This window comes from Chinchilla lanigera, unplaced genomic scaffold (assembly GCF_000276665.1).
Source record: "Chinchilla lanigera isolate Chin_1 unplaced genomic scaffold, ChiLan1.0 scaffold00018, whole genome shotgun sequence".
In the NCBI taxonomy this organism is placed as follows: Eukaryota; Metazoa; Chordata; class Mammalia; order Rodentia; family Chinchillidae; genus Chinchilla; species Chinchilla lanigera.
Genome location: NW_004955419.1, coordinates 24,590,343 through 24,613,379, shown reverse-complemented (window position 1 = coordinate 24,613,379; position 23,037 = coordinate 24,590,343). Strand labels below are relative to the sequence as shown.

The 23,037-nt window shown below is 39.4% G+C and overlaps 1 protein-coding gene across 3 annotated transcripts in view; it reads left to right on the top strand.

Annotated features, from left to right (window-relative positions):
* LOC102010266 (lipid phosphate phosphatase-related protein type 1) overlaps positions 1-23,037 on the top strand; it is a 264,552-nt gene that overhangs the window by 196,040 nt on the left and 45,475 nt on the right. For 2 of the 3 annotated variants that reach the window (XM_005382804.2, XM_013513312.1), the window contains exon 3: positions 22,681-22,869. In XM_005382804.2, coding sequence (XP_005382861.1) covers positions 22,681-22,869 — 189 coding nt within the window. The remainder of the gene's footprint in view (positions 1-22,680; positions 22,870-23,037) is intronic. The other variant, XM_005382805.2, reaches the window with a different exon arrangement.

Genomic DNA, 23,037 nt, shown 5'->3' with positions numbered 1-23,037 from the left:
GTAAACTTGATGCCTCAGTTGATACGACAAAGAGTCATAGCGTTTTACCTTACAAGAATCAAATCACCCCCATACATACCCAAACAAATTTCAATAGAAACTGGAGAACCTCACTGGCATACAAGTGTGGATGAATGTTGGGCCATAATATTGAGTGAAAAACAAGACTGTGATAAACAATTTTTATTTTTAAAAAATATATAATTTATTCAAACATACAATGTGCAAAGCAATGATAATTGTAAAATTCAGGAAAATTTAGGAAGGTCTGGGATATAGCTCAACAGCACAGCACCTGCTTGGTAAGCATGAGGTCTGGAGTTTGATTCCTAGTACCAAAAAGGAAACATTTGGGAGATGCATCAGGTCAGAGATGCCACAGGACACAGGAGGGCAAGAGTAGAGCTACTGTATCTATAGGAAACCTCCACATTTCTGATGATGCTGTACTTCTAAACTTCTGTGGTATGTCCAGCTATTTATTTTATTACGTATCTAGCTTGTATGCTACACATATTCTCCTATAAATATCAAATATTGAACAATCAAAACTAAAAGAACTGACTGTTTTGGGAGAGCTCATGATTTTTACTCAGATACTTCTGCTAGCCTGTTCTAGAACCTTAAGCAAGTCATTTAAATTATCTAAGCTTCAGTTTCCTCATCTATAACATGAGAGACGGTATTCTCTAAAGTGCCTTCTATTTCTAAGAGTCTATAATGTCATGATCCATAAATAACGCAGTATGTATATCAATATCCCCAAGTATCTTTCTAATTGTACATATTAACACTAGCTCAAAATAGGGGAAAGGAGCAATGAGTATTGATCTTCCAAATTGTTCTAAACAACTGGAATATCTAAATGATATTAGATTATTTGAATTCATATTTTTTTTAATCTTTGGGTCAAGTAGCTGTTTGAGCAATGCCTCTGATGTCCCTTTGAAAAATTTTAAAGGAAATTTCTTATTCTTTTCTTTAAAGAATAAGAAAAAGTCTGACGAACACTAAAATCTAGGGGAAGATAACACCTTAATGCCAGAACCCTCTGTAATGTATATATTTTCCTCAGCACATGTCAGCAGATGTGGCACAGACTGACTCACATGAAGAGAGAACACATTGAGGCTAAGTTAAAACTTTCTTCTCCTGAGAAAGTAATAGTAGTAGGTTAAAAAAGTCCTTGGAGAAAGGATTCAAATTCCCTAGCATTTTCTAATTAGCAGGACAGGGGAAGGCCAGGGGACATACAAGATCAGACCACTTGACTGTCTTCCCACAAATACAAATCTACATGATAGAAAATAATTACAGAACATTGATGGTATTTACTATATGCCACAACTATTCTAAAGCTTTTCAGACATAATTAATCTTTCTGGTAACCTCTGGTTGGTAAAACCTATTGTCTCCATTTTACAGATGGAGAAAATGAGGTATATAGCATTTAAGTGACTCCACGTTACAGTTAGGGAGGAGCAGAGCTGGAAATTAAATCTAAGGTTCTTTTTTTTTTTGTTTTGTTTTGTTTGTTTTTCTTCTGGTATCCGGAATTGAACTGATGACCTTGCGCTTGCCAAGCAGGTGTTGGGCCGCTGAGCTAAATCCCCAGGCCCAAATCTAAGGTTCTTGACATCTAAAATCTGGTCCCTCAAAGACTGAACTACACCACCTCAGAACTGCAAAGGAAGTTAGCTATTTCTGGTGCCTATTGCCATGATTATATAAGAGAACAAATTACCACAAAATCCAGAGATGTACAACAGTGAGCATTTATTTAGCTTAGGGGTCTACGGCCCTTCAGACCATACAAACACTTCTCTGGGTCCTTGTCCTGGCTGGTTTCACTCGTAAGTTTGCGACCTGAGGAGCCATTGTCTGTGCTGCGCACATCTGAGGTGTGACGTCACCCAGGGTAACTTCCCTCACCTCTGTGTGATTTTCCCAATCCCTCTCTTGGGCTAACTCAGGCTTATTCTTTTGGTAAAGATAGAGATAAAAAGCCAGTGTGAACATACAAGTGTCTCTGCCAGGATGTCGTCGGTGGGGATCTGGACCTCCAATGTCATTGGTTCACCACAGCAGTCATGCTGAGAGGTACCCAAAGTCTCTGCTGTGGTGACAGGGCTTTCCCCTGCATGGGCAACAGCTCCCAGAAGGAGGAGAGTCCAACACTATGACCCCGAGAGCCATAACCTTGGGGTAACTAGGTTCAAAAATGTGTCCTTTAGAGAAGATTTTTTTAATGGGAAAGGGAAAAACGGAGAAGGAACAGCACGCACCCAATTCCAACTCCTGTATGATCTTCCAGGCTTCCAGATGAGACATCACCCAGTCCTTCACGTCTACCACGGAGAGAAGGACTTTCAAAGCCACCATAAGGAATGGAGGGTGCATAATGAAATATTTCTAAGAAAAAGAGTTTTCAGTTTTAAATGAGGCTTGGATTTGCCCCACAGCAATCTACAGAGTTCGTCTTGTTATCAACAGTGAGGTATGAGAGAGGACATGTGTGATAGAAGCAGTGGTCTGTGTATTGGCTCCCATCTGGCTGCCCATCTCTGCTCTGACTTCCCTTCATTTATTGACCTTCATAAGCATCTACCATGCCCAGGTCTTTGGCAACCCCGCAGCTGTGCAGTGTTTGCAATCCCTATGGACCTTTTACTGGAGCACTAATTTTTTACTTCTCCAGGTAAATGGATGTGGGATTTGCAAGCCCAGAGAGGCCTTTGGAAGATCTGTAGGAATTAAAGTGGCACGGATGGCTGCTGTTCTGTCTCCTACAGCTCCTCAGTCTCTGAACATGCTAAGTGACTATAACTTCCTTTCACACATATCCAGCTGCAAGTAGTTTTCCTGGTTTCTGGGGATTAGAGTTCCTGTCCTCCTTAGAGAAGACATAGACACCTGTGCTCAGGAAGGAGGTAGCTGAAGCCTTGACTATCTTACAGGGCAGTACTGACAGTTTTCAGGGTCCACATCTGGAGTTTAGAGGAGGAGGATACAAGGCGGGAGAGGCTGGACCTGAGACCAACACCCTGGGTGCACATTCTAGTTATAACAGTTCTAACATCAGGGAAGTCAGGAAAATGTGAAGATACCACTGAAATAGATTTTCACACACTGACTTTCCAACCTTCTCATGGCCAGTAAGTCAAAAGGCAGAAGCACGCCTCGAGATGTAGTATGAGTAAGGCCCTGGAATTCAAAACACCAAAAGAGAGAAGAAAAAGATGCTTATGATAATAATTATTAAGCACCTCAGAACACAATTTCAGCTCCACACGCTTGCCCTAAGTGCTTTAAATATGTCTTCTAAAGTCATTTCACATTTCACTGATAAGCTTCCATGGACAAGGCATGCTCCTTCATAAGAACCCCACAGAATGATGGAGCATTTAGGGTGCCAAAGGACACACATTATGCATTGTGCCGTGCTCAGAAAGTTTCAAAGTGGAAAAATCATTTCCCAAAGGAACAAAAATCAGTCCAAGGGGATAAAAGTGACAAAAGAGGGCTTACCAGAGCCTGCAGTCATGCAGGGATGTCCACGGAGTGACAGTGTTCCATAAGAATCGGGAGATTACAGCTCTGAGAGCCTTTCCCCTATCATGTGTATTAGAATAATTGTTCCTCTAATTCAAATCTCTAAGCAGCTTAATGTTCATTCTTATCTTATTTCAATTCAGGAAGAACATAACAAAAACATTTTATCTGCCCAGTGTCTGTTTCTCTAAATGAAATGGCTCAAATGACTCCCAGCTCTGAGTTTGTGTGTTTGATCCAATACCTGGGCATTCTTGCCAAACACAAGAAGGCACAGAAAACCTCTTCCAAGCCCATTAAGATTGCTGGGGGAAGTACACATTTTTTGGAGGTGGGAAAGATCAGAGGAAGGAGAGAAAGAGTAGAATAGGAGAAGGGGATGGAAACTGATACATACAGATGTGCCCATTCCCCCAAATGAATGTAATTTCCATATATCACAAACATATAACAAAAAAGATAATTAAGAGGACAAAATATTGTAGTAAAAAACACATTTGGGGAAAACTTATCCTGAGATTAGAGGAAAAATAAATTTTAGAAATTCTACTCTATTCAATACTCAATTTAGTAGAATCACCGTTATTGTACCAAATTCCATGATACACAAATACTGTCAGATGATAGATACTGTCACTTCTCTGTGGTAAGTGGTATCCCTCTTCGGTGAAATCATTTGGCTTCTTCCACATTAAAATAAGCTGTTGATGAGAAAGTGCTGGGAAATATACCATGCTAGATTCCTCTTTGTGCATCTCTCTATTGGAGGAAATACTTTGGAACCACATTATCTCAAGAGCTTGGGGCTCTTTAATGAGCATATAAATCATTCAAGAATTTATTGAAAACCCCATGATATTCTATCCATTTCTCAACCCATTTCACATATATGAAAAGGAGGTACAACTTTTATCATCAAGAGTGGCCCAGTGCTAGGCAACTGGTCATGAGTGCAGGAAGTATCACGTGGAAAATGATGTGTCTGTCATAACTGTGGAGAGAATAGTGATACAATGGCATGCTTTTGTCATTTCTAATTTTATTGACTCCAAACTACTATTTTTTAGCTTGTATTTTTTACTTCTTTAAAAACACAGAGGTAAAGGAAACCAGGGTGAACCTGGGGTGGGTTTACTTTCTCCACATTTTGAGTAATGAAGATGGTCCGATATTGTGCCATTCTCTGCTAGTTTATTAAATGCTTGTTATAATGTAACATAAGCATTTCTAGGCTACAAATATTCAATATAGGAGCACTAGAAGTGGAAAGTTGGCCCTTCTGTTTGGAAACAGAGAAGTTGAACTTGTTAGGATTCCAAATTGCAAGAACTGAGTTGGAAAGTACCAGGCCTCTCATCACTTGGGAGACAACAAGCACTGCTGTACTTGAGTTCTATTTTCTGGAAATGGCTATTTTCCTTTTTCTCCATCGTGTTCCAAACCTGCAATAGTACAGATCCAGTGCAGATTTTTGTATCATAAGATTGAATCAATGCTGCCTAGTGTGAGATTGCCACCATTTAGGAAGCATTTCACCATAAGAGCATTTTTAAATCATTACATTCCTACATAAACACCCTGAGGTTTATCATTTTAATTTATAGTGCAATACAGAAAAACTATCTCTCTCTCAATACAGTGCCTCTAATCTGCCTCAGAGGACACTGGGACTAATTCTGTCATGCTCTTTCTCCCTGCCCATATTAATCATAAAACAAGGACTGCAGCTCCCCTTTCACCCTGGTGTTTCCTGTATGAACACAACTCTATACATCTCTAACTGATCCCATCTTTTACTATCCTCAAGCCCTGAATTATTTCTGTGAACTACAAACTCACCTTAGAAAAAAAATCCCTTTTCTCCTTAATCTTGTCAGAGTAACTCCCTCCTTTTCTTACTATATGCGTTCAGCTCTCCTTAATTCTATCGCTTCCCTAGAGTCCTCCCCAAGGCTATGTTTGATTTCCCACACTGTTGCATGTTGTGCTTGTTCTTCATTTCTTCCAGGCTACTGTCCCTCTGTCCTTAAAAATCACACAACTTCAGAACTCACACCACCATCAACACCACTGTGACCATTTAGTGCAATTATACAAAGTCCTCAACCACCATGTCCCTTCTTTTGAGATTCTATTCCATGAATTACTCTTCCTTTCCAACTCTTTTCATCTCATCACCCTTTCAGTCATATTTCCCAGGCTTCTCTGTATTCTGTTTATTTGCTAGTTAAGTGATCACACATCCAGATGGGTCCCCACATGTATCTCTAATCCAGAACTTTCTACAACTCAACACTTTTGCATTTTCATTTGGATGACAAATATGCATCTGAAATGTTTGAAACTAACCTTCTTTTTTCTTACCTACAAACCTTTTTTTCTGACAACCATTCTTATGTGGACAGAGACTTCATTTTATGCTCTATTTCCCTATGCTTGGCATATAGTACATGCTCAATAAATATTAATGAATAAAGTATTTTCTATCCTCATAGAAAGAGTTGAAATCTATACATTCACATAACATAATGTTACTTGTGCTCTATTGTGAATGAGAGAGCTAAATATTATTTTGTGAGCTTTCTGTAAAACTATAATCACATACAAGTATCACAGAGATTCTGAGTACCTGGTAACTGGCCTATAAACAAACCTTTATTCTAAATCTGATTTCTTTGCCTTGGGTCGCTGCTCCAGATTACCGCCAGTACCTTCTTCAATGACAGATCTGATCAGTGCAATTGCCTGCTCAAAATTCTTTGATAATTTCCTTGAAATAGATAACAAAATGTAACTTCCTCCATCTGCCACTCAAACTTTCCTCTTTTGAGTTTCCACCCACTTCTGTTCCTTCATCCTGAGATGGGGGTTTTAAGATATGCAACATGGTAACCCTAAAGATAGGCCCTGAGCACACCTGTGTGTTACTCAGGATTCCTTGGCTGAAAATTGCAAAATTGAAATCAGTTAGCAAAGAGAGCACCTAGGCTTGTGTAGTTGTAATATCTCTCTGTACTAACATAGAAAGATGGTTACAGGGAATTGTCAAGAGAAAATCAAGCTGTAGACCAACATGTATGGTGTGATTCTATTTTATAAGTTTTGAAATCTCTATAGGCTGTGTGCATTTGTATACCTGCAGAGAAATGAAAGGTCTTGAAGAATGATATATACCACAAATATTAATAATGATTAAGCTTTACTTGGTAAAATTCTAATAGTTTATTTTCTAATTTATGTATTTACATATTAGAATATTTTATAATAAAAAGGTTCAAATTTATGCTTGGCTCATGTTACCACCCTGCTAAGGAGGCCTATTGTATTCTGTCCCATACGTAAGCTCTAACCACATATGACTGTTTAAATTTAAATAAATTAAAGGGAAACGAAATTAAAAATTCCATTCCACAGTTGCACCAGCCACAGTTCAAGTATTCACCTGATTGCTTCCCTGCGATAATTGGCTGTGTTTAGCAGCAGGCAGAATAAAGCAGGTGTGAGCCTGGGTCCCCGTGACCTGCGAACCACAGGGGATTTGAGTGAGCTTCCAGTCTCGGTTCATTTTTGCAAGATCTTCTCCTGTGTTTTGGAGCGATGCTGCCATAGAGCCAGCCTGTTGACTAATTTTGTAAGGGGATAAGTGCAATTCTCACCCATTAATTTTTAAAGACAAATGCATCTAAGTCTTCTGTGAAATTAAGATGTATCAGTTTAGAAAAACAAACTGGTTGATTTGGAGGGAATATTTTTTCTTTTCTTCTCATTTGCCTTATTTCTAAGCAACTTAGCTATGCATAAGGAGAGAAAAAAATCACGTTCCTTTCTAACAGGGAAATGTTAAAATGGTATCAAAAATACTTTTCCAAAACTGTTCTAAAACACACATAGGAAATCCACATTATATCATTAGTTTTCCTTTTCCAGTTGGAATTTTTTCACATTTTGGCCCATGTACTATAAAGAATAGTCACATTAATTTTATGTTTTCATTCTAATGTGGAGTTTGAAAATCACTTTTTGATTGCCTTTTTTTGAAATAGGTTCATAATTTTAAAGTTCATGGAGAGAAAATATTCTTATTATAAATCAGAAATGAGAGCATTCACATGTTTTATTTAAGGGATTCATGTGATTTTAATATTTAAGTACAAATCTATTATTTCTCTGATCTTTTTTTGAAACCATGAACCCACAGGTTTGTGAAAATGCTCTTTATTTTTTGGAGTAAAAATTATTACACTGACATCTGTAATTTATTACAGTGAAGGGCAGTTACCCATTGCATGGTTGTAGATTTTGTACAAAGGTTGTAGTAACCAGATATCTTAAGGGGTTTTTGTTTGTTTGTTTTAATAAATATTAAGAAAGAATTAGCATGCAGATGATCTTTGCTCATTCTGCTTTTTTTCAACAACTTAGTACAACTACAAATTAGACAGTATTTTGGGCCAATTATCAAAGCATTATTTTGTTCAACACAAATACTACCCAAGTCTATAAGGGGCTAAATCTGCATTCATTCACAGACTCTTTGTATTTGGTCTTTGGGTCCAACAAGCTGAATTTATCATACTCTTCAATGTGTGGTACAGTCCTTGATTATTGTCCACACCACCCTTTATCCCGACTCTACTATATTTATTATAACACTCAAATGTGTGTATATCCTAAAAAGCTGGCAGTTTAGTAAGTGTTTTTAATTTAAATATCATTGTGTTAGCAGGGCATGGTGGCACATGCCTGTAAATTCAGCCACTTGGGAGACTGAGGAAGGAGTATTGCAAATTTGAATCCAGCTTGGGAAACTTGACAATTTAGTGAGATCTTATCTCAAAATGAAAAATGGCTGGAGACATAGCTTGTTCAAACCCCAGTACCACAAAAATAAATAAATAAATAATTTGTCTTAGTTACTTTTCTTTCACTCCTGGGGTGAAATATCTGACACCTAAAGTTAAAGAGGGAAAGGTTTATTTAGCTCACAATTTGTAGAGGTTCCAGTCCATAATCAGCTGGCTCCAAAGCAGGGTGGCATGGTGAGGGGCCACAGTTCATGGCAATGGAAGATAGCAAAAGCACCAACAGCAAAAAGGAGAGGAACAAACCTTTTCCTCTCTTGTATTGTATGCAAGCTACCTTCCCTAGAGTGGGTGTAGCACTCACACCGTCTCAGTGCCCCCCTCTTGCACAGGCTGAGGATGTTTACAAAGTGAAGACCCTGGCCCTCTGCTGAGTGCCTTAGTTAAGAATGGAGACCTGACTACCTGCTGGCTTCACCAGAATGCTGACTCTGTCATTTGCATATTCTATGACCTCATGTTCTTTATCTATAAATAGAGTTATTAGTAATACTCACTTTGTGGAGTTGTGAGGTTTGAATGAATATATGCAAAGCACTGATAAATGTACTGAGCATTAAATAAGTGCCACATATATGTTTATTATTTCATGAAAATCTGACATTATTTCTAACAATTGTATAATGTCTCATCATATGCAGTATCTCATTTGACTTAATCTCCTATGTTATCCTAAATCTAACATATATATATATATATATATATATATATATATACACACACATACATGCTATATATATGAAAAGAGAAGTTTTCATTTGGTTTCCTGTCTTTTACTGGATCATAAGAGTTTATCATTTATACTTAATGTTAATTATATCTATGTTTTGAATATAATAAAAAATTTTTCTCAATCTGTTTTCTTTCAGTTGAATTTGAAGGGTTATTTTACCAAACAAAATGCCTTCATCAAATCTTTCCATTTTTCCCTTTTGTTCTTTTTGTTTGGAATCTCATTTTAAATATGCATCCCACTTCAAGTATATTTAACACTATTTATTGAATAACCACCAGATTCTATTCTTAATGCTTGGGGTTCAAAGATGAATTCTTCTGAAGCTGGAAGTTTAGTGCAAGAAAATATATGCAATTAAAAATGACAGTGCAGTGCAGAATGCAATTATCATTACTACATTTCAAATATTTAGCTGTGTCTTTACAAGGCAAAGCAATTTTCCCCAACAGTGTGTCTGTGAGAATGATTAGAGAAAAGGTTTGAACTGCCCTCAGAGAGCAATACATTTTCTTTGGGATTTCACAGTTTTCAATTGTACAAACTAAAAGAAGTAAATTAACAACTCCTTATGATTTCACAAGGCATCCTCTAACAACACACATCCATCACCCCCTTCATTTCCTCTCTTGCTTTAAGCTGAAGTTCTTTGGAAACCTCCCCACCAGGTTATCCTCCTCTGAAGCCATTATATTTGAACTGCATCAAAATTAGAGGCCTCTTTCCTGAAATTTCCTCCATATGGTTTTGTAGCTTCAAAATAAGATACATGTATTTCAAAGATGTCAATGGTAACAGCGATGCTGAGCTTGACTGTCTGGGATAAGCAACAGGAGGTTGTGTATGTGGGGGAGGCTCCAAACCACATTGGGGCAGGAGGGAATAATTAAAATGAGCAAATGACCATGGAAATGTGGTGGCTTCACTACAGTGGCTCATAAACTACAGAGGGGAATGATAGTTGTCATCACAGAAATTCCACCGGTGCGGCCCAGGGTTAAGTATGCAGTTGTTGTTGCTGTTCTCGTTTGCCATATCCGTTCTCCAAGTTTACACTGGCAGGATGTATGGATAACAGTGCACCCAGAACACAATTAGGGAGTCTGTTTTTGAACTGTGAGATGTCATCTGTATCTGCCTGCAAAATATTTCTATTTTGTAACCAAGATTGTACTTATTGGTTCTATGATAAAGAATAGGCAGCATATAAATCCAGATAGAAATAAAGACTTCAGCAATATGAAGCCTTTCTTTATTTATTTAATGCATGTAAGCAGGTTGTTCTTAGCCCTCGCCCATTAAGCTAACATCTATATTTTCATTCTTTCTTTTTCTCCTCTTCCTTCTCCTTCTTTTTCTCAATAATAAACTGTCTCTTCCCAACTGAGTTCCATGAATATGCTGCAAGTTGATGAGTACATCAGGGGGAGAAAAGGCAAGGAGGAGTTTCGTATTCATGTAAGTTTAAAAGACTCAGTACACCAAAATATGCTTCTGGGAAATTCATAATACCAATATTCCAGTAACGAGACCTGTCAGATGAATCCACTTAATATAAAAATTAAATTTATGTTTCAGTTCTTAAGTAAGTTATCTTTACTTGGGACTTGAAGCATGCTATAAATCTTTAATGTGGATATTATTGCAATATGAACAAACCAAAAGAACTTGATTATAAAGTTTTTATTTTCCCTCCCACCTAGATACAACACTCAAATGATTTTCTATGACAAGAGACTCGGAAGCCATAATTTAGGCAGGAAATACAACCAATTAAGACTCACAAAGCAAAAGCTGCACTGATGAAGATTTAATACTACGCTTTGCATTCAATTGTGATGTCAAGTTTTTCTCATCAGTGCCTGTGCCTGCTGATTAAGTCCATATCTCTTTTACTGAAAACTTCTTTCAATTATGAATGAAGGAATTATGAATGAAGGAGATAAAGATGGCAAGAAAATTAGATTTCCTTTAGACATTATAAGTGTAGTTTCTCTTACCGGCTCTTTTAAAAATTGAGGAGGACTCATCATCAGAGATGAATGAGAGGTCCCCTTTACTCCCGCTCAAACCACCTTAGACCTACTGTTAACTTAAGTCTCCTACAAAGATCTTAAACACTGGGAGATTCATTCCAAGAACACTTGGGGTTTAGAGCAGAGATCGCACTTCAGAGCCCTAAATACTCTGACTTGTCCAAGTACAAGATGAATTGTTTTGGCTAGGGCTCTTTGGATTAGCGTAACAGATAACCAGTTACATGACATAAAGCCAAAAGGGAATTTTTAAATAGGGGCAAAAGTGGCTTCCATGAAATCCACAAATCATACGCTGGCCTTTATAATGTAAACTGCAAAGAGAAACTAAACAACCATTAGAATCAAAATCATTTTTAGTCTCTTCACTCATCATGCGTGGCTCATTCTTCTCTCCATATGTTGCACACTAGCTTTCACAGCTTTTAGGTTCAAATGTGACCCAGAGCAGCTCTGCAGCTCCTGGGGCTGTGAACCCTGAATTCAGTGGTCAACAAGGATGCATGAATTTTTGTGAATCTCACTTCAGCTACTTGAAAGAATCTCTTGGGACCTGCTTAGCCCAGGCATTGACCCTTATATGCGTCAGCCACAGCCAGAGAATCAGTCGTGCAACACTGATATTGCAGTTGTGCTGCAAGAGTCAAGCACGACAGGCACATAAGTGTGTAATTCTCAGAGGTGGAAAATCCTGGTCTGGATGAACATTTCTAATTACGTCAGTGAGCTACTTCCTGTCTTTCAAAAAGAAGTGAAAAATACATTATCTATGTCAGGAGTGGTCGAAATATCACACTTCTTTGATACGAAGTAAAACTCACGAGTCAGTGGGGTTACTCTGCCAATCTCAAGCCAGTCATAACCAATGCATCTGTAATTAATTTTAAAGTCATGGCTTAAAATCAGAAGCCAAATTAATTATTGCCAAATAGAGCCTGATTGTTTAGTAAACAACAGACACTCTGTGTTAGGTTTCAGAGTTCGGGAAGCATAGGCAGAAAATAATGGCAGACCTTAGTGTTGAGAAGCTCAAGAGCCTCTGCTCAGTAGAAGAAAGATAAGTCCAGGTCCTGCTGCATGTGAAGAAGAGTGAAGGAAAGCACAAATTATGCGATTCTTCTGCCTGCTGGAGCAGTCCCTGTATGGCTCACTTGTTTGCAGATGTCATCGGAGAGTTTTTCCCCTATGTAATATGTTAGGGTGTTAAAATTTTTTTTGTTTTTAGTACTGGGGAATGAGCCCCAGGTCTTTGCAAATTGAACTTGAGATCTTCCTGCTCAGATTTCCAAAGTGCTGGAATTACAGGCATGTGCCACACTTGGGCTAATATGTTAGTTTTCTATGCTACAAACGAATTTTCACAAACTTCATAACTTAAAACTACACAAATTTATCTCACACTTTCTGTGGATCATGAGTCTGGGGGTGAGTTAGATGCATCATCGTACCATGCCTTCTTAGGGAGAAATCAGCATGTCATCTAGGGCTATAATCTCAAGAGAGGCTCAGGGTCCTCTTCCAAACTCATTGTGTTTTGGAAGAGGCTATGAGGCTGAGTCCTAGAGCTCCTGAAAGCTGCCTGATACTTTTAATCATCTAATCTTCTCTACATAAGGGCAGCTGACTTCTTAACTACCCACAGAGACTTTCCCCAGTTCCTCAAATCTACAGCTTTGATAAATAGTCACGACTGGTTGGACCAGGCCCACCCAGGAGAATCTTTCTTTTATAAATAAGAAGATAACTGATTAGGGACCTTTCTTGCATGATCACAATTCCTTTGTTTTTGCTATGTAATGTAGCATAATCAACGTCTCATTATATTAACAGATCATGCCCACACACACAAAGAAGGACCACGCAGGGAATATATACCAGTGGACAGAAATGTTGGGGTCAGCTCAGAATTCTGCCTATTACAATAAAATGAAGAAGGAAGAGAGGGAATTGATCTTGATTCAACCTCTTCTGAGGATAATATCACCATCCATAGGCATGGAGGAAAATTGGGGTAGGACTGTGCCTAAATGGATTCATAAATTAGTCACAGTAATATAAGCATGTGCACCTCACAAATCCATTTTTGGCTTCTCATTGCTTATACTGGCCAGGTTTATTTTTGTTAATTTATTCATTTAACAAGCATATTTGGATGGTGCTTTATTATCTGCAAAGGGTTTCTCCAAATCTTATCATGTAATTCCATTTCCCATGTTATCTCATATCCATTAGGGTATCTCCTGCCAGGAAGCTCAAAAGATCAGAGATGCTCAAGTCTTAATGGCTAAAATTGCAAAGCCAAACAGTGGCAGTAGAAAGACGAAAAGTCAGGCTTTTGTCTCCAAATTCTGCTCCCAAACTCGTTTTGGTCCTTCTTAGTATCATCTGAATATAATGGCCTGACAGGGAACATCCTGACCGAAGACTCATTCATTGCCCTTAGAAGCAGCTTGCAGTGCTTTTGGTGTCCACCGGAAGGAGGCCAAGCACAGGTTTTGCCTTGTTTCTGCAACTTGCAGTGTTGTCTTCGAGAGCTGAGCAGATCAGGGCCTCGTTAGCCGATCTGTCTCTCATAGAGAACAGGGTAATGTATTGAGATGCTGAGTAATGCCTTAAGTTTTCTGAAATTTCTGATCAGTCAGTTGAGTTTCTAGAACTTTTTTAATGTTAGACTTCCCAGCAAGGTTGTGCTATTTTTAATGTTAGGAGAAATGGAAGAGGGAAAGGAACTCTCCTTTCTCAGCAAGGGCTTATAAGGACTCTCCACGTCTTATAAGACGTGGAGTGAATGGCACTGCGTACATACTGGAATCTCCACAAAGAAGTATGGTGGATGTTGTTACTTTAATCATATGTTAAGAAACTGAAATACGGATTGATTTTGTAAATTGCCTAACACTGAACAGGCAGAAAATGGTCCATCTAGAACTGAGCCTAGGTATTTCAGCTCCAAACATTATGGGTTTCTATACAACCATGGAAACCAGCTCAAATGCCATGGTTAATCTGTCCCTTCCATATCTCTCATCATGTTTCTCCAGTTTATATTCTCTTCATAATGTTCTCATTGTATCTGTCCATCCTCCTTTTATTCATTCATTCACCTACTACCTCGAGTATAGCAACTAACCAATTGTGTTATGACACTGACAATTTGGTCATGCTCTCACAGCCTTAAAAAACTAAAAGAATGCCTTCATCTTGAAAAATACTACGCATGTAGTATTTACCTTTATTCTTTAAGGGGTGGCCGTGCAGAAAGGGGTCTGCATCCCAGGTAGAGAGGTATGCTATGTATTTCCCACTAACTGAAGAACAACACCTAATGTCATATTGTAGCTGAGACTCTGCTATTCAGATGACAGCTTTCTTTCTTTTACCAAAAATCTGAATAAGTCCAGCATGTTTAATGCAGAGAAAGTTCCTTGGTTTACCCACAATACTTACGTTATGCCCTGAGTTACTGTAACAAATTATAATAGACAAGTAGTTTAAACAGCATACTTGCTTTCCTCAAAGTTCTGAAGACTAGAAAATCCAAGATCAAGATGCCAGTATATAAATTGTCTGATGAGGGCCCTCTTGATGACTTGTGAACAGCTGCCTTATTTTAGAAAGAGAGGGGTAATCTGTCAAGTCCTTTCTTATGAAGACACTAATCTCATTTATGAGAGTTTCCATCCTCGTGAGCCAATTATTTTCTAAAGATCCTACCTTCAAAAACAGTCTATAGAAAATAATCAGCAAAGATTCAGAGGAGTGTGATGACATATAGTTATACCTATGTCTCATCAGGGTAAGTGACAGCTTCGAGAGTCTGAGATACCAAAGGCACCGAGAGCAAATAGGACAGGATTTCAGTAAGGTAGATGAGACAATCTGGAGGCTTGACGAAGACAAGGGCAGTAAGTGTAATAAACAGGACTAATACAAGGGGCACCAGTGTAAATAAAACTGGGTAACTGGCCAGGTGTGGCGTGGAAGAAGTCATCTGAGATGAAGTTGAGATTTCTGGTTTATGTGACTGAATGCTGGTTGAATCAAGATAGGTAATAGAAGAGAAATAGCATCTTCTAAGAAAGACAAATGCTGAAGTTTCACTCCCAGTTTAGACTTGTGGTGTTTGGAGTGTGTATAGAACACAGTGTTCGTGGTCAGGAAAGAACACAGAGCTGAGAATGGTGATGAGGCTGCATAGAACAATAGAAAAATGAAAGCTACAGGAAGAACTCAGACCTCCTAAGAAGACAGCGGAAAAAAAGTGAGAGAGGGCTTGGGAATGGAACATTGAGGGCACCACCATTTTAGATTTGGCTGAGGTACAGGAAAAGTTAAAGGAATCGGGGAAAGAATGATCCCAAACAAGGTACTGTCATAGTTTTAAAGAGTGAAGAAAAGAATGGGAGGACCTCAGTCAACTTCTGCTCTCCCCTCAAAGTCAAGAGCAAATAAGTAGTTTAAAAAGAGAAAGAACTGAGCACTTACCACATGCAAGGCATTTTACATCTATCAGCTCATTTGGCTACCTGCAGGTTGTAAGTATAAAAGAGTAGTTCTATGGCAGCAGGGGTTCAAATCCTAGCTCCACCATTCACTGGTTCTGTGAGCTTAGACAAGCTTCCTCTTTTTGGATGAGGCTAACTGGTTACAGCTCACAGGGCAGTGTGAGTACCATGTGTGATAACACACTTAAGGTTACATAGCCAGTTATAGTATAGGGTCAATGCATGAGTCATTATCATTTCTTTGGGTTTATGTTATAGCATGTGTCATTCCTCAGAAAGCTGCCTAAGTCTAAAGACCATGCCTATCGTAATAGTTTTTTTTAACATCTGACTACTTTCAACATCTATGTGTAGTAGGCACTTAGTATTATTTGAATGACTGCATGATTTCATTCCATCCACATATCACACATCCTTGCCTGTGAGTACCCCTTTGTTGTTCTTTAAAAATAAGTGATGAATTCTAATGTGAATACTGATCCATTTCAGTCTGCTAAGGTTTCACAGCAGGTTGCTTTTCTTAACCTCAGCTTATCTGATAATTAAATGATGTAAGTCTGTATTTAGCTAGCTGGCGGGTTCCTAAAAGATAGCCTCTAATTCACTGCTGCCCAATAGTTTTGAAAATCTAAACTGAAAGAAACCGTAGCTAAGAAGGAGCCCTAAAAGGCGCAGCTCATGTATGCCTCCAGAAAATGCTTGGTGTCATGAATCAAGCATTGCTCATAGTCCTCGGTGTACAATCCTCATTCGATCCTCACAGTAAACTGAAGAGGTGGGAACAGCAGTCTTACTGACTACATTTTAAAAATGAAGACACTCAGCCAAAGGATTTACTAAGCAGGAGAGCTGACTTCCAACCCAGATAGTCTGGCCTTCGCTCTGAACCTTTCGTTGTGCTGTCTCTCTCGCGTTCCACCGAGACGGAACCAGAATGTCCATGTCCTCCATTCTGTCTCACAGCATTATTTTTACAAATTTTGTTCATATTAAGCAGTACAAGAAATCAAATACAGGGCCTTGTGGATGCTAGGCAAACACTGTGAATAATATTCCCAGCCTACATTAAGACTCAACTCATTGGGTATGAGGTTTTGTAAAAACAACAACAAAAACTTACATCTTACTCACCACTGAGTCATTACTTATCATGTCACACTCTGTATGAAAACCCAAAGAAAGAACCCCTGTCTGGTCACTATTTGAGAAAATTCTACTTATCCCTGACTGTTGCTTTGCTTTTTGTCTTATTGATACTGTGAAATGTATAACTGACCCGCATTTTTTGTTACATTGTTAGACAGCTTATGCTTAAGACTGTAATTACTCGTTTTCTGTCATTTCTTTCCTCTTCTGTTCCAACGTCGCACTGACGGTGGCTTACTTTACTGGTGAAAGTTGATATAATTACATTTGGAACAAAATGAGAGCATGTAAATAGTCTCACTGCATCTACATGCGATAGTTATTATTAACCTTCATACAGCTGAAGAAACTGACCCTCCCAGGCATTTCAGTAAAGTACCCAAGAATGTTCCACATAGTTTAGCACTTATCATATTGGCTTTCATTTGTAATCTGATTTTCCCCAGGCCACATAAATTTGTATGAAGAGACACATTATACTTAGAGTAATCATCCCAGGTCACCCCCATGAGCTGTGTGATTTTATGCAATTCATGTAATTTCCCAGTACTTGTTTTCTCATGTGTAAAATGGAAATAGCATATCCTTTTCACACTGAATAGTTGGGCAGATTGAGTTAATTTATGTAAAGTACTTAGAACAGCTTCTGGGACATAAACATAACATGCCATTTACCATCACCTCCTCCTTTTCCTTTTCCTTTTCCTTTCCTTCCCCCTTCCTCTACTCTTCCTTCTTAGCTCTTGCCCCTGTTGTTTAGATCCTCCAGCCTTCTGACAGGGTCCCTGGCAAGGTGTGCGAAGGTCTCACTGTCAGTTTTCATATGTGCCTTCTCTCCTGCCTCTACCTTGGTTCCACCTTCATCCATGCCACATGAGAGCCCCACGCTGGCCCCAGAGAAGCAGGCAGACACTGTGTCTAGGATGCTCATTCTCAACACTGAAAAACATGCAGACCTTTAAACTGTGCTATCCCCGGCAGTCCTCATTAAGACATGCTTTTTTGTGTTACACTCATGTTAGTTCTTGCCACCAAGCTCCATGCAATGCTCCTTCTACCCCAAGTTTCCTTCATCTCTTCATTCTCTGGAAGGAAGCACATGTCCACGGGGCTGGACCATGAGCAGTGTTCTGAGCAGGTGCCATGTTCTTCTCCTTCCCTTTGACCCCATCTGCCACAGGCAACGGTCCCTTCCCTCGTTCTCCTTCTGTCCACTCCCCTGCTCATTCACCAGCCACACGTTGCCATGGAGGAAATGCAGGTGGGATCAGCTGTCAACCCTCTGACAGACCACACTGTGTTGTGAGCATTTCCCGATTTGATGGTAAGTTATTGGGGCTGGGAGCATGTCTGAGAATTCCTTACCTTCACTGCACTCAGTTTGAGGCTGAGCTCCAAGGCAGTTCCCTAGAAGAGCTATTGATGGATTACTTAGCATTAGTAACTCATGGTCAAGCCAGAATGAGAAACCTCATTGGGGATAGAAATATTCATTGTCTCAGGTAGAGTGACCAAGCACCCGAATAGTTCAGAACCATTGTGATTTTAGCACAGCAAGTCCCACACCCCAGGAAACCCCTCAGTCCCAGGCAAACCAAGACGAGTGGTCACCTACCTCCAGGATTGTCCAGTATTTTTTTTCTTTTTCTATGAATTTTATTGGTATATTTTTGACATACATAATGATCACATTAATCGTAAGGAATTTGTACCTGTACATAATATATTTTAATTCTTTTTCTTCTCATTCTTTTCCCTTCCCTTCAATCCTTCCCTTTACAAAACTTTGTTTCTATTGTTTTCCTTCCATTCTTTTTTATTTTTTATCCCTACCCTATTCCTTTCTTTCCCTTCCCTCTCCCCCTTTGCCTGTTCTCCTTCCCATTCATTTTCTTCCTAGATAGATATAGGATTGCCCAGTGTGACAGTTACCTCTACACTCCAGACCACGTACCAGCTCTCTCACTCCAGCCCCTCAAGCACACTCCCATGAGCCATGTCACCATCACCTGGTGTCCTTTTCCCTAACTTGTACCATTTATAAATTAGTGGTCTACAATTGCTCCAAACTTTATATTTTCTTGCTTAGCTTTATGACCTTCACAGATACTGCTTTTTGTGGCATTTACATCTTTCTGATCAGCAGAGGGCCTGAGGGTCTCAGCAGAAATGCTGAGCTTTCCTTCTCAAGAGAGGCTGTATTTCAGCAATCCCTGGCATCTTCTTTCTGAATCCTTGTGGAATAATCAGCATTTAACACATTTTCTTATATTAGATTATCATTCTTGGGAAGTGACAGCTGAAGAAAGCCCCTGGTGTGTGAGCTCCCCATACCTTGTTATCCTCCCCCGGTCATAACTGCTTCTGTCACACTGACATCTTCAACCTTTCAACCACTACCCAACCCGACACTGCCTCGCCATCTGCTGATGTGACACCGACATGATGGCCTCCCTCCATGCATTCCTAAATGGTGCTGGGGAGGGAAACAGGGAGGGCAACTGTGCCAGCTGGCACCAGTCACACAAATCTAGACAGTGACAAATCATGACCTCCTATTGGGAGGAGAAATGGAGTACGCTGAAGGCTGTGGCACCATCAGCGTGGGGGAGAGGACCTCTCTGCTCCTGGAAGCAGAATCCACATGCGTTGAATCTGCTCTTGCTACAAATACATCAGCTTCTTTTTAATATACGATCACAAAAGAATGTTCAGTGTTCTGGGAATCAACATCTGAATTGTTTGATTTTCACTCCTTTTAAATCTTTAAATGGCATTAGTGTGGATGCTGTGAGGGTTTGAAGAACTGTTCGAAAATGACACACTTTCTGGCTGCTCAGGAGAAAAGCAAAGGCAAGTTGATATGTACTGGTGGGTGAGTCCTGTTTCATAAACTGCAGAAATCCCCACCAACCTGTATGCTCTTTGAGCCTCTGGAGTTCTCTGTTCTTATGTGCCGCAGTGCACTGATCAGTTCATTCATTTTCCCCTAAATGCTGTCTCCAGGATTAAATCAGATAGCTATTAAGATTTATTCTGCTGATTTCAAATTTAGGCAGATGACATTAGCTTTTATTGCGGCTGTTGCTAATGGTTTTATCAATGATTTTGATGTATCTAGTGTTATGATAGTTCTGCTCTAAACCTCTATTCTTTGCTTTTATATTGAGACCTTTCTCTGTACACACATTTGTGTTGTTTATTTCTTTTTCACTGTTTCCTTTTTTAAAAGGAAACGGTAGCAGGAAGGCACTCAATAAAATAGAATGCTTTTCCTCAAGAGAGGAAACTATACACTATTTTTGGTTTTGATTTATTGTTGTACAAAATTTCCTATAGATCCTTCCTATTCTCCAAGCAGACATCTCCTAAGAGATATGAAAGCCCAGCCACGTGGATGAAATATACAAAAGTCCCAGATCAACCCTGTATGGAGGACAGAGATAATTCCAGAAGCAGTGACTCAAAACTGTTAAAATCCTGGTGTTTCATCTCCAAAACATTCAAGTCAAGTAACCAGGGTCAGCTCAGTTGACGAGCTGTGCACAAAAGAAATAGAGACATCATAGTTTTGGCTTTATGAGCTACCTGTAGGTAAGAGTACCATTAGCAGTGGCAGCTTTTGAGTCATAATCTTATAGAAAACATACGAAGGGGCTGGGGATTTAGCTCAGCGGCAAAAGCGCCTGCCTGGCAAGCGCAAGGTGGTGAGTTCGGTTCCCGGTACCGGAGAAAAACAAAAACAAACAAACAAACAACAAAAAAAAAAGAAAACATATGAATTCAAGTCTCTTTGCTTTTGCTATAAAGAAAACAAAACTGAATGCTTGAAACAGCAGCCATAGCTGGCATTAAGGTTGGTAATATGCTCTTGGTATCAGTAAACAACCTCAGGCATGGAGAAACCACTAGAGTGTCCATAGATTATCGCCCGCTCTGACACTGTTATGGAAGACACTGGGATCCCCTTGGGTAGAAACTGCCAGACACTAGAAGAACATCACCTTTGTATAGCCAGAAACAGTCATGTACAACAGATAGTGAGTGGAGAGCATGATGTGTGGCCCGAAAGGAAGGGTGGTAATAGAGCTGACCAAAATAAAGACCTGTGTAACATGGTTGGGGGTTTATACTCGAAACACACTGCAACTGGATGATATTAAAGGTTTCTGAGTTGAAGACAAAAGGCAGGAAAAGGAAAATTGGAATGATGAGGAACATTATTAATACCAACAGTCCTTGAAGAAAATGAGACTTTCTGTTATAGTGAGGTAAAATTGCAAAAGTACTGTCCCAGGAGCAGAGGCAGTGGTGTAAGGCTGCACATCAGTGAAGTGGCTGAAGGATATGAAAATGGATATGAAAGCCAAAACATATTTCTGCTATGCAGCTGACCCACCTCACCCCCCCAACCTCTCTCCACCCTTTGGGATACGGTGTAATTTTAATGCTGTGCTATAGATCATTTTTTGTTGTAGGTTTTTTTTTATCTTGGAAATCAGGAAATGGAAGCTTCTAGTTGTGGGTGTGACATTAACTAGCAATGTCACTGTGGGTTGGTAATTTCAGGTCTGGAATAACAATGTTTAACTTCCTAACCACCCCCCAAAAGATTATAGCTTCCCCCTCACTGCCTTATACATACTTCTGAACAGAAACAATGTCAAGGTTAAGCCATAGAGGTATGACATTCTGCCAAGCTATGACTTTTTTCCAACAATGATTACTTTAATACCCTTAAATAAATGAATATTTTAAAATATTTCCCCATTTTCCTTTCCCTGCTTTACCAATGTTCTGTCTAAGCACATGTTCAGGTTTCTTGCTGGATCATCCATTTGTGGTGGATTTCCCTTATTGAACTTCAATTTTCTTATCTGTGAAATGAAGGTATTAGACCTAAAGAATTCCAGGAACTGTTCTAAGTTTCTACAATTTTACAACCTCAAAAGCCTGTTTTGTGTTTACCTTTATCAATGTCTTATGATGACATCTTGGTGTTTCCAAATATAAATAAGAAAAATAATACTGTAGTTCCACATCCACTCATCCCACATGACTATTAAAAATGATATTTAAACTTTGGTGAATGTCTAGGCAATTCTTAATGCAAAACAAAGGATAATGGTGTCAGTTTTTGTCTAAATCTTATGAAGGACAGGTATATAGTAAGACATGATCATCAGCAAAGTCTCCGCTTTACTGGTGGAAAGTATTTTGGAATAAAAGCAAAACCATTCTGGAAAAGGTTAAAAGTTATGACTAATGTCAAATACTGGCCAATAATTTAGGGTATGATTCTGAAATTTTTTCTTAGCCCTTTTGGGTTTTGGCTTTCCTGTTCGATCTTTCATTGATTCATTTATTCAGTCATTTGTTCCTGATTCATCTACCTCTAATATTTTATAAGGCAGATTACTACCTTTGACAGGTTATGGAATTTGTTCAGAATAGATCTTACATCTACATGCTGACAGCTTGCGCTGTCACTGCTCTGTGACCTTTCACCTTTGTCGTAAGTAGAAACGTTGCCTTCATTTCCGTGCTTTCAGTGCGTACACTGAGAACGCAGCAGCAGAAACTGGGTCTCTCCAAAAGCCTGGCTGTGCTCGCTCTTTCAGATGGAAGCTGCACATTATTTGCTGGAAAGTTTCTATAGCAGATGTTACCGGGCAGAAATGCAAGCACACACTTCCAGAGCCCAGAGCACACTGAGCCAGACATGCACACACTTGCCAATCCCAATACCAGGAGAGCTGCTGGGTGATGGAGGGAGTGTGCTCAGAGGGACCAGCACTGCTCCAAGGCCCTGCTAATGTCTCTGTGTGGCCATGCTGTATTTTCAGCTTGTCATCATGGCTGGGACAGTGCTGCTTGCCTACTACTTCGAATGCACTGACACTTTTCAGGTGCATATCCAAGGATTCTTCTGTCAGGATGGAGATCTGATGAAGCCGTACCCGGGGACAGAGGAAGAAAGCTTCATTACCCCTCTGGTGCTCTACTGCGTGCTGGCTGCCACTCCAACTGCTATTGTAAGTACAGAAATAGATGTGTCTTTACTGCCTTATAGAAAAGACATTTCCTGTCTGCTTTTTCTCCCTTTTCTTCTCTTCTTGGGCATTTACTAGGAGACTTATTGGTGGTGTCCTATTTCAGTCGAGTGAATGTAGCTCTGTATAAAAGTCATTAAAATATATTTT